Source organism: Onychostruthus taczanowskii, unplaced genomic scaffold (assembly GCF_017590055.1).
Source record: "Onychostruthus taczanowskii isolate IOZ18803 unplaced genomic scaffold, ASM1759005v1 scaffold3, whole genome shotgun sequence".
In the NCBI taxonomy this organism is placed as follows: domain Eukaryota; kingdom Metazoa; phylum Chordata; class Aves; order Passeriformes; family Passeridae; genus Onychostruthus; species Onychostruthus taczanowskii.
The window spans coordinates 11,215,595-11,228,526 of record NW_024500349.1 but is presented as its reverse complement, the minus strand read 5'-3'; the positions used below and the strand labels follow the sequence as shown (position 1 = coordinate 11,228,526).

The window sequence follows — 12,932 nt, the reverse complement described above, 5'->3', positions numbered from 1 at the left end:
AAAAATGGCAAAGAGCAAAAAGCCATAGTTTTCTTAATGCATTAACTGGAAGTTAATGTTTTATATTACCATTTTGTGTTGTCTTTTTCTGGGTTTTGTTGGTTTTGGGGGTTTGGTTGTTTGGGGGTTTTTTTGTTCTGGGATCTATTTATAACTGAAGCACTTTTGCAGGTGGTGTTTTTTTGCATGCTAATCCTGCAGAGAAACATTGTGTCCAACAAAGTATGCTGGGTCAGCAAAAGCAAGAAACTTGTGCTGGAAAGACAGTATCCACAGGTATTTAGTGTGTATGGAGATTTGGCAAAATGAATTATTAACTATCATTGGCAGAAAAAGATCTAATGTTGTGTCTTAAGACAGTTGTGCATTTTTTTCTTTCCCACAGAAAAGATACTCTTCCTTTTAAAGTCAGCAAAAGACTCATCTGGATTAATATTCATTGAATACTCATTAATCTTCATCTGTATTCTGTCTTTTCCTTCAAAACAAGATTATTCTTTTTTTGGTGTTATTTTCTCTCATGTGTCAATTCATACACAAATGATATACATACCTGCACAACTGAGGTGGACCTGCAAAGATTATTTTAAAAATGAACACTGCTACTCAGTGGTTCCTGTGGTGGCTGTTTGGTGGTTATTTTCAAAATTGACCAGATAGTACTGAAAATTAAATTTCTTCGGATACTTTCTATGGCATCTGAGTTCAGCAATGTTGTGTGCTTTACATCGGGAACAGACTATAAAGGAAGTGCAAATAAGGCAGACTGGCTGAGGTAGACCAGACTTGGATGACTTGGGAAGGCAGGGGAACCATGAAGAAGCAGCACCCCATGGAAGCTCCATTTCCTCCAGAGGAGTCTTCCTAGCATGGATCTATCAGAGAATTTAATGCATCATTGATTTTTGTGTTGGTGTGTCACTGTCCACTTCTATACAATTTTAAGGTTATTTAGAAGGGATGAAAGCTTATGACATCCTGCAGGTATCTGAGGGATTTGATGCTTGCAGGTCCTAGCATGGTAACCATTAATCTTTTAACAGAGACTTTTAAAGTAAATAGGTTGAACTGCATTTGGTTTAGCCTTGTGTGTAATTATTTAAAAGTGTCTACCTGTTGTCCCAATTCCACACTCATCTGAAAGACTGAGAACACAGCAGGTAAAAATGAGCTTCACATCCTTCAGATATCAAATCTAATGCTTTCTTTTGTTATTAATGAAAATTTTAAAGAAAGTATAAAAATTGTTACCTTCCAGTGAAGGATTTGCAGATTTACTTGTGGAAAGAGTGTTGTCTAAAATGAAGGGCCATCCTCATAAATGCCATTGCAGAGCCTCCCTTAACTGAAACTTCCCCTTCTTAGGTGAACGACTTAATGAGATTGCATAGGCACAAAGGCTTTTTCTCAGGTCACAGATGACAAGTCAAAATGAGTCCTTTGAATCAGAGACAGAAATAATTTGGAAGAAACAGAATGTCCCTGAGAGATGCATGTGAGGTTTCCAAGCTGCCTTTGCACAAGCCAGCCAGCCAGAGCATATTCAAGTCCTTCAGTGTGGTGAAGACATGAATTACTATAGCACTTGCTATGTGCAAAGGAAATTGTGGAAGCTTTTCACCAACTATAAATGGAAAACAGAATTTTGGTCACTGATGGTACTTGCATGCTCTGGGTGGGGTCAGCAGAACCTCCAGTCTGTGAATTGACTGGCTGCTTTCTCCTGACCCAGGATGCTAAGTAGTCTTGCACCAGTTCTTCCAGTCAGCTTTCCTAGTCTGCAGGCAAAATGTTAACAGAGCCTGAAGCATCATCAGGCAGCTAGTCTGCACCTAGCCCTTCTCTATATTTAGGCACTGGCTAAGCAGCTTAACTACAGTAGCTGTGTTGGAGGGGAGGGAAATGCAAAGTCGAGTGTTCCTTTGCTTACCAGAAGCACTGCAATGAATAACTGTGCACTAGAATGTCTAACGTTAACTTGTGAAAAAGTGGGGGGACAAAAAAAAAATTGTACTGAAGGTTGGTACCAAACAACCTGGAAAACTTAGGATAAAATTACAGTAGTTGGAAAAAGTTTTTGTATAAAAATCCCTTCTCAAACAGTTATATCAATTCTTAGTATTGTGTTACCTGTGTAAGAAAGGTATTGATCTAAACAGACCTTGTTTCAAAGAGCATCTTGCGTTTCATATTGATGAAGGTTTTGGCTTTTAGAGCAACACTCTCCTGTGGAATGCTGAGAAAATATGTGGAGATTCTTTATAGAAAAGTAATTTTACTGCTTAATTTTGCATTAGGCAAGTCAATGCATTTGAGAAACATATGGTTGTTTTTAAAACTAATGCTATACATTATTTCTACAAATATTTCCTCCTAAGTTCAAATTAACCTTGCTTTTATGGCTGCCATTTGTAGAGGTGACATGTCCACAGCAAACCTTCCACCTTTTCCTGTTACCATTGGTGGAAGAGTGGGTGCCTTGTAACTTGGAGTAGCAGGGGTAGTAATCTGCTTAAATGCTGGCATTCCCAAAAGTTACATGCAAATCAATGAATGAAATTTTGAAATAAAAAAGGAGAGGAACAAGAGAAATGAGAGAGAATGGAAACATCTTCATGTTGAATATTGTGGCGAGCTAAATAGCTGCAGATTTGGAGGAAGTCTTTATTGTCAGTGTCTGACAAGCATAATCTGGAGAAATAAGAACTGATTGTGTCCCCTAAAAGGAAAGTACCCTTATTTTGTTATCTGCTGTATTTAAGCTATATGGTTTGAGCTGTAATTATCATTGAAGTTCAGGGCTAGCTTGGTTAGTGATTACAATACCTTACATAGTTTTATCTTCTTCTCAACTACTTAAATCGTTTACTCAAAAGCAACAGGAAGATACCTTGTGGGAAACAAATCATCATCCGACTAACATAAATCTTAGTAGCTGAAAATGTAAAGATTTCTATATATTTAGTGACTAGATTAAAAAAAAAATAAAATTAGTTTCACTTAACTGGAGTATAAAGAAAGTGCATAATGAACATGCAATAGATGGCAATAAAAGGATCAAAGGCTTATGCCCTGCATAGTTATTGCTCTGTGAATCTGCTGATCAAAGAGTTTTGAAAAGCATCAGATCTACTAAATATGAACTGCACAGTTTATATGTGATTGCTCAGTGAATCCAGCATGTCCTGAAGGCAGTGGCTTTACTGCACATGTGCACACCATGAATATGCATATGTATCTGTCCAGGAGTTCTGGTCATGAAACATGATAGGTCTGTAGCTTGCAGTGCTTGCTGCAAAGTGTGTGATGTCTGAGAAGAACATCCAGGATTAAGATAAATTTACTGGAGTTTCCAGTGTTGGTACTAATTCACAGTTACCTTTTTAAGTTCAGTATCACTATAAATGTGTTTGTAATACAAGTCTTTAAAATGGCAAGGAATGGAAACGTTCCTATGGAATTACTGTACTACAATATTTCAAGGTTGAGGCATTTACTTTCATGTATTCAGTTCAAATGTGATTCCTCTCAAATGATTTTTGCTTATGTCCAAATTGCCTTTCTGCCTGGAATCTTTGTAGCTGAATTTTTAGTGGTTGCAATTTCCATTTTTCCAGGAAACCTATTCCAGGTTTGGAGAACTGGAGGCATCTATAATTGTATTTGAGAGAGAGTAATGAGACCAATAGATGAAATGGTAGTGGTACAATTAACTATCTATCCACTCCTTTTCTGTGGAGTCTGAAAGGCCAGCAGGTGTCTTTGCTGCCTAATGCATATTAAATCATATGAATTATATTGTTTTCCTTTTGTTTGTTTTAATTATCCTCACATTTTTTACTAAAAACATTTGCAACTTTTATGAACACAAATAGAAACAGGAAGAAATTCTTATATAACCTTGATAAATTACATCTTTCAAGAAAGTGTTTAAATAATTTACTGCAGTAGTTCTGTTGCGCATTAGTGGCACCTGAGTAATTTTTGTGACTGGGTATTTGACAGTAGTTAATATTCACATATTTTTTCAAGTCCTCTTTGATTTTATTGTACATTATTTGCATGTTTTGTAGCAGTAACTTTTCTAAGACTCCATCAGGAAAACTTTGGTCTGTATCTAATAAAACCCACAAATTCTAAATAGTAGAGAATGTCTAAAAGATGGCATGATTCTTTTTGAGATAGATGATCAGAGCTGGTGCTCAGAGAAGTTTTGTGTCATGGAGCTTAAATCCTGTCCCTGTTTTTCCAGCAGAATATTGTGAGCATGCTCTCGCAGCTTTACCAGAGGCTTATGGGTGTATTTGTTCTGAAATGTCATGTAGTTTCTAACCTAGAAGGAAACATTCAATTAAGATTTGATTAACAGGAGGTTTTTTTGCAAATCTGTTTTCAAGCATGTTGCTTCATACAGTGCTTTTGTCTGTGAAACTTTTGCAATTCTAGATTTAATTTGGTGTTCATTTAAATACCTAAATATTTTTAATAATCTTGTGTTAATAGTGTCCTTTGTAAGCAGTTTTATTTTTGAGAGAGTAATTTTTCAAAAATACTGTGTATCATATTACATCTGTGTTATGTTATTCTTACAGATAAACAGAAATCCCCTTCGGATATAATACAAAGTTTTCAGAAGAAAAGTCAGTTTAGGACCATTGCTCCAAAAATGGTACCAAAAATTTTAACATCCGGAGTGGTTTCTTGCCTTCAGTCATCTTTGCCTGAGCCAATGACACCAATTTCAGCTTCAGGTCCTAAGCCCCTGGTGGTGCCAGCTCAGAACTATGCTGTCATGCAGGTGGCTGCTCACAAGGGCACGTTTTCCCTGCTGGCTGTGCCGTGTGTTGCGCCTGCCCTAACGCAGCAAGTTCAGCAGTCAACTGTGGCCCCCTCTGAAAACCTAAAGCTGCCCATCCCCAGGTACCAATCTGTAAGGAATAAATTGCTGAGTGACAGAAAACCAGCACAAATCTCTGGTCTGAGTGCATGTCACAAGATTCCTGCCAAAGCCCTGATCTCATCACAGACTTCCCCCGTGACTACTCCACCTGAAGAGTGTCCTGAAGCTCATTCTAGTTCAGATTCAGCTGAGCAGGTGATGATAGCGGACTGTGACTCAGCTGAAATTGGAGTTGCCACATTACTGAATAAAAGCAATCGTGTGGAATCTAGATCTCTTGTAATGAACAAAACTAAAATTGCTAGTGATAATATTTCTGGACCATCTGTAGTTGAAGATTCTCCATCAAAGATATCAAGTACAACTAATCCCATGAAACTAAGTCTACATTCTGTGAAGACAGCATCAGAAACCACAAGAGAGTCACTCCTGACATCTGAGAAACTAAAGGAAAAACCCACAAATTCTACAAGTCCTGTTGCTGTTTTGTCATCAACAGTTTTTGGCAGTACAATTCAGATGGCTCCATCAGCACCAAAAGGACAACTTCCTATTTTGCCTTACTCCAGAATGAAAAATTCAGTGTTCTGTAAATCGAAGCAGAATATTAATGTTATGGACATAGCTGGTCATTCGCTAAAATCTGAATGTGAAAAGATACCATGTTTGAAAACCAAAGCCTTTGATAAGCAATTAGGGGTATCATTTACGCAAGTTCCCAAACAATCCGTTCGAGAAAATACCTTCTCTCCACCCAGCAAAGAGGATGATGTCGACAGTCTTAAAAAATTGAGCAGTGCAACTCCTAAAAGAAGAGGCAGGAAAAAAAGAGCCCCGGAAGATTTATTGGCTTTTCAGGCCAAGCGAAGGAAATGCATCATTAATAAGTTTAGAGAAGGAAGAGAGAGGGCAAAGGTTGATATTCAGACACCTGAAGACAATAAAGCAGAAGCAGTGAAAAAATACCGCAGTATCAGACCAAAACCGGTGGTGGTTGTGCAGGCGTTCGCACCGCTGACTCCTGCAGCAGTCGTAGAGACGCCGTCTCGCGAGCAGGACTTATTGTTAAATGGGTCACTCACCAATAAGTATGTAAGCTCCAAGCACAGTGACCCTACATCAGCTAAATCAAGTGATCTGAGCAGAAATACCTGCTCAGCCGTCCCGAAGGCGCTGCACAGATGCCATGTTTGTAACCATACGTTCCAGTTCAAGCACCATCTCCAGGACCACATGAACACGCACACGAGCAGGCGGCCCTACAGCTGCAGGATCTGCAGGAAGGCATATATCCATTCTGGGAGCCTGAGCACACATATGAAGCTTCATCACAACGAAGGCAAATCCAAAAAGCTGGTGTGCTGTGAATTCTGTGCTAAAGTTTTTGGCCATGCAAAAGTGTACTTTGGCCACCTCAGAGAAGTCCACAGGGTTGTTATCAGCACAGAGCCCTACACTAGCGAGCAACTGGTGCAAGATACTTTAAAGAAGAGAGACAGGAATGTAAAAGAGGCAGAAGAAGCTGCAGAGAGGTGAGAGTTTTCACTAATTAAATGCTAATGAAAACTGGATTTCACATTTGTCAGTGGAAATTAATAAACCTCACCATTATGAAAACTGTTGCATTTTTCCACTGAGATTCCTAATTGTTTAAATATTCCACTTGAATCTAGTCAATCCATTAGACCAACCAGTATATTTTAGCTGATTTACTATAAATCAGCTAAATCATTAGCTGATTGTCTATAAATCATTATTGACACTTGAATATCCAAAATAATTTTGCATATATTCTAGTAACACCCAATATACTGCCATATTTGGGTCAGTTGGTTTCTCATGGTTAGTGCTTCATCTTCTGTCCCACCCACTTTGGGGTTTTCCCTAGAAGGTAAGGGAACCAATTGCAGTAAGCAAAAAACAATTCATATTTCAGTATTAGCCTGTAGTGTGCTTTCCCTGTTAAATGTCATTATGCCACTTCCTTTTAGGGAATGCTGTGAGCTAATCTGTCATGAGTTTACTGCTGCTTTTGCAATCACTCAGCCGAATAGAAAAGTTAACATGCAGTGTATTAAGATGGATAGAACATACTTTTACCTCTGTATTATTATTTTGAGGTGAAATCTCTTGATATAGTATAAATGTTGCCTTTTTTGTTTGTTCCAGTGCATTTATTTTCACTGAAGAACACTCGGGGCTTCAATGTAGCTCCTCACTGCAGTTCCATTCTACTCATTTTACTTTTCATAGCTCCACTCTCAGGAGCATCAGTCAGAAACTTTTACAGTCTTGAGACTAAGAAATACCAGTCCTTTTCTGTCAGTCTTAGTAGCTGTCATACAGTGAATGATTCAGTTTATCTGTTTTGTTGGGTAATCTCTCTAATATGTATAAATGCACAGTGCTATAAAGTCCTTCTTGCACATGTTATCAGAAGATGTCTGAGGAGATCTTGTTTTGATTGTGTTAACCAGGGACTGCCTGTGTATCCTTTATACTACAGAACTGTCCTAAATCAAGGGGAGGGGCTGTCCAATTGCCTATTAGTATTTAAACTTTTCTAAACTATGTTACCAACTTGTAGAAAAAAAAGACAAGAAACTTAGAAATTTCACAGCTTCCATCTTGGAAAGGGAGGTGGTTTTGCCTCAAATTGACTTAGATCACTCACTGTTAACAAGTAGGTTTCTCTTACTTGTACATTACAGGTAATAGCAATTTTCACTTTTCTAGCACAGCACTAGAAATATTTGGATTGACCTCCCCTGAATCAGGAACTTTAACAAAAATTATCAGTCTTGTATTAAAGGATGGTGTTGTTAAAAGGGTTATTTGCACCAAAGCTAATTTTCGAAGCAATTCTTAAACTCAGAAGTGTCATTTGGTTTCAGTTTTTTCCTAATCAGCCTTACTAGTATTTATTTACTTTCTTTTTCTTTTTCCTCTTCCATATGAATTAGATACTGTAGAAAGAATGCCCTTTTTTAATTAAAAGTGTTTAATGACTGTCATCTCTTCTTGGAACTTGTAAGGACAGAAATTGCCATCCCTCTTCTCTGCCTGGCTAATATTTAAATAGTTTGTATTTCCTTTTTTTAACAGGGGAAATAAGTGCAATTTTGAGGACCTGTTCCATAACCCGGGAGGAGTGAAATTACAGGTCAAATGTGGTCGATGCCAGTTTATTGCAGAGTCTTTTGGTGAGATGAAGTTTCACTTATTGTGCTGTCATGGAGAAGAGATTCAGGGAAGAGTGAAGGAAGGGGTTTTGCAAGGAAGCAGAGGAACAAAGGGGAAGCTGGTCAAACACACAACCCACGTGTGGAAACAGCACAGTGAGAGGAGACATTTAGCAAAGTGCAGTGCCCATCAGGAGGAGCTGTATAATGTTCCAAAACCAAAGAGACAGATGTACTTCCACCATCAAAATAATGCCAATATTGTACCTAAAAGTGAACCAAGCCAGTCAGGAAGTAGTGAAGCCTCTAAGGAGATGCAAAATGTGGGGTTTGGCCCACAAAGAAAAAAAATAGAATTTTGGTCAAAAGCAGGCTATAACTGCATTTTATGCAAACAGTTATTTGGAAGAAAAGAGGATCTTTGTAATCATTGGCAGACTCATCATAATTGTGAAGACCCTTCCACTTTATGGACAATTTTTACTTTGGTATCAAAACAAGGAATTATTGAACTTTCTGATAATGGTGAATATTGAAGCTCAACTCTACCATGCTCTGAAAAACATGAACTACCTTACCAAATTGTTCTTTCACTGTCTTGCTAAACTAACTCAGCAGATGTATCACTTAAAAGGTTTGTTAGTTGGGTTTGTTGGGGATTTTTTAAAAAGCCATATTAACCCTTATTTTGGTGACTAGAAAATGTGTTTATTCTGTATCATTCCAGATGGGTACATGGAAGCTGATTATGAATCTTTGTACTTAAAATTCATGCTTAAGGAACTTTATAACAGCAAATACTCAATACTAATTATTAACCTCAATGAAATATATTTGCAAGTTAAATTATACTGTACACACAGAAATAAATCAATTTATATGAAGAAATCTTAGTCTTAAATCCAATTAAAAACCTGACTGGAAGTCAGGTCCCAATTGTGCTCCCAGATTTTGTGGTAAATGCATATTTCCATGCAGTTCTCTCCATCACTTAAATGTGCATACATGCAGCTAGCACTCAGGAGCTTTATAGTCTATAATTTAAGAACTTCTGATTCTTGTTTTCTTGATTTCAGTGTCTTCAAAAATGTTCATTGCTTGCAGGTGTTTTTGGTGTTCTTTTCTGTCCTGGTAACAGCAAAGGTATTTGTATTTTAGGAGTAAAAACCTCACATGTATTTTTTATGCCTGTACCTTTTCGGGTTGAAGATTTGTTGCCACCCATTGAGATGGAGCCCAGCACATCTCCAAGGGGGCAGGTCCTGTAAGAGGGTGGAGTTCTGGAGCTTGGTTTTGGTGAAAAGGTCATTGAAACCATTGAATCCAATTTGAAATTGAAGTTTAAACTGCTTAAAGCCTTATGTTCCTCTGAATTATTTTGGGAGCAATCATGGAGGCAAGTCTAAGAAATCACCACATCATTCTCCAGCAGAAGTCAGAGCACATCAGAGGACAAGAAAAATACAGCAGCACTGTCCCTACAGTACCACTTTATTCATTCCTTCTTGTGATCAGCTGTAATTGAGGGATTGCAGTGATAAAAGAGTCATGCCTAAAATGGCCTGGGTTGCTTCTCACTGTTTTGCAAAAATTATGGTCATGAAAACATGAGAAGAGGTCTAAAAGTGTTGAGCTTTCTGAGTGGGATTCCACAAGCTGTTGCAATATTTTGTGTATGTGTTTTGTTTTTAACAGTAAAGGCAGTTTTGATGACCTAATAGTTTTGAATGTGATTTCTTGTGGTGTGGTGCTTTGCCCTGAAGTTGAACTGTAAGGTAGGAATCAAGAATAACAAAAGACAAAAAGAAAATGCCCATAGAACTGTATTTTCCCATGGATTTTCAAAACTTTCAAATCTGTTGCTATAAATTCAGATTTGTAGCTGTTTCTTTGCTTTCATATATTGGGTTTTTTATGCTGAATTACCTTAAAAGTAGTAATTGTTCTTATTCTTGACACATTCATTTTTTAATGTTACGATATATTATACATTATTCGTAATGTTACAATATATTCATATTTATTTTCACTGGCATATTTGGACAGGAACAGCTGTTTTTAAAGTCAGTGTTTCACATCAGACTGAGGCTGTATTTAACTTAGTAGAGTGTGTTGCATTTAGCAGCATTTTTTGCCTCTGCAACTTAATCCTTTAACTTCAAAAATCAAACAGCAGGGTGTTTTCCATGAAACAGAAATGTGAGAACAATCCCTCCTTCCCATAGTTACACTGTGGCAAAGGGAAGTTCATTCCCAGCATAAAACATGCATTTTATGAGTTGGGAAAAGCCATTTAAAAGTTTTGATCATGATATTTTTTTAGAGTGAACATTAAATCACCCATCCCAAGGTATAGTTTAAAATGAGCTGACATAAATTCAGTACTGAGACAGAGTCCCTTCTGTTCAGGAACAGCAGCAGCCATGGCAGAGTGGCCCTTTAAAATTACTTTCAAAAGGTATTTGTTAAAAATAGTGGTGCATCAGAGCCAGTGATGTAGATGATTTGTTTGGGGTGGTCACCAGGGAAGAGGTGCACTTTCCCTGGAGAGGGAAGTCAGTGCTGGTGGGAGGAAGGGACTAGAATGAGGGAGTCAGTTGCATTTTCTTTAGTCAAAATTTTCATGTGCAGTCTTCTCATATTTTTGTACTTCTCTCCCTTTCTCCAGGCCAAATGGGTAAAGGGGTCTCAGCTTTCAGTGGTTCAAAACCTGAAAACATGTTTTAAAGCATGGTTCTAAGCCACTTCTCAGTGTCCTCATAAATGTTTAAAATTAGAAGCCTTTTTTTTTATGAGCCTGAAAGCATTCTTATGTTTCAGGCTATTACACTTATGGTAGATTATGAAAGATTGGTATTTTTTGAAAATAGCTTTGCATTAAATACAGATGTGTCCTTTGTTTAAAATGTGTTTGTTTGGCATTTGTGTTCATTTTGATAAGATTTGAAGGCCCGAAGTGAGCCTTATATACTGCAACTTTTAGTAGTACGTGTTTGCTGTCCAGCAGAAGGATTGTTATAAATACACTTTGCTGTTTACCTTGAAGCTGGACAAGTTAACATCTGGTTTTGCACACAAATTATGTTTTTAAATTGTTAAACCGAATGTTATTGTTTTTGTAGCTGTAGTTTTGTTCCCCTCTGATTTTTCATTAAGTCTCTCTTTCAGCTCCACTGTTCAACTTTAAAGCCATTCCTCACATGGAAAGTTGTTCCTTCATCATCACACCATAAATAACCAAAGCTGGAGGACTTCCATCACTTTTCTGGCTTGCAGAGTATTGCCCTTCTCCAGCTGCAGAGCTACAGTTTCCTATGTCTAACTTGACATAGTTGCTGGCAGTAAATGTTTTGCTTCATTTATTTATTAGAATTCAGCTTGCTGCTTTTTAGCTCAATCGGAGTTGCTGTCATACCTCATTAGATACTTATTTCATCTACTATTCACTGAGCTCTTTGAAGAAAGTGGCATAAGAAGGATGAACAGGTATTTAAAGGAGCAGATTTCTGCCCATTTCATGCAGGTGATGCTGATGTTTGAGGATCACCAGCTTATCTAGGCTCAGCCATGTAGTACATTGTATTTCTACAACACATCCACCTACACGTGCATCTGTTTTGGAATGAGACGTATACTTCAAATTCAGCTGTCAGTTTGTGTTATCAAACCTGTGCAATGTAGGTTTGGGATTGTTATGCATAAAGATTAAAATGCTATTAAGTGTAGTAGGTTTACTTGTCAAATTCCATATAGCTCTGAAAAATGAAAATATCTGTGTGCTGAGTATGACACAGAAAAAATCTGGTCTCATGAAGAAAAGTCTAATGGCTTAAAGGTTGTTCTCATTTCAGTGTGCACTTTTATAGCTGATCTGTCACATTACAGGATTTTCTCCACTTTTTATTAAATTGCCATAATTTTTGTGGGTGAGGAGTACTGAAGAAGACCTGAGTCTGCAAGCAAGTTTCAGTGAAAAATGTGCCTCCTTTTTTCTAAACAAGCAGAAATGTTCCATGGACTCAATAGTCTTGGTAGCATTATACATATATATATATATATATACATATACACACACATATATTATGCACAATGTGGGGAAACAAGGTTTGGGGTTCAGTGTATGACTCTATGAGTCTGACCATTCTGCAGTTCTCAAGTTCTCAGAAACTAGAAATTTCAGTGTAAAAATAACTTGGTTTTCAGACGTGGGTGAATTTCTAATACCTTATTGACAAACCTTCAAGAAATCCTGAAAATGGCAATAACATATGTCTCTATTTGTGCTTTGTTAGGCAGTTTTTTGGACGTGGTGGTACCAGAGGTGGTGTAAAATATGATACTGCTGATGCTGTCAAGTACAAAGGAAGCTTTCTCCCTTTCATTTTTTTAATAATTTTACTGACTTTTCTGTGTAAGCATTAGAAATGATGGGATAAATTATGATCTTTGCTGCTGACAAACCCAGAAACATCATTCTGAAGTTACTTTGCAGAAACTTCCCATTTTCATCTGGAATAAGAGATGAACCCAGAAAAAGCAAGTTCTGTAGGAAAGAGATACGTGAGCAAAGTGTTCCACATGAGGCTCGCTCTGCACACTTACACTGCTGTAGGTGATGTTTACACATCTTCTACTGATGCAAACAGTTTGTTCTTATCTAGAGTTACTTCTCTTGACCAATGGAAATAAGAATTAAAAAATGTCCATGCCTTCTCTTTTGAATTTTTCTGCTAAATATTTCTGCTGTTATACAGTCCAGATTGTGTCCAAGCCATGAAGATACTCAAGCACTTTCTAGGGGCCTTAGAGCAGATTTCAGTGGAGGAAAGGGAAGGAAATGTGTGAGGGAA

General features: G+C 37.5%; 1 protein-coding gene across 2 annotated transcripts in view; it reads left to right on the top strand.

Moving 5' to 3' along the window:
- Window positions 1–9,802, top strand: part of ZNF438 (zinc finger protein 438) — a 50,819-nt gene extending 41,017 nt beyond the window's left edge. Inside the window, exons 5-7 of one of the 2 annotated variants that reach the window (XM_041408870.1) lie at window positions 172–276; window positions 4,593–6,432; window positions 8,006–9,802. In XM_041408870.1, coding sequence (XP_041264804.1) covers window positions 172–276; window positions 4,593–6,432; window positions 8,006–8,618 — 2,558 coding nt within the window. In that variant the 3' untranslated portion in view covers window positions 8,619–9,802. The remainder of the gene's footprint in view (window positions 1–171; window positions 277–4,592; window positions 6,433–8,005) is intronic. The other variant, XM_041408871.1, reaches the window with a different exon arrangement.
- The last annotated feature ends 3,130 nt before the right edge of the window (window positions 9,803–12,932 follow it).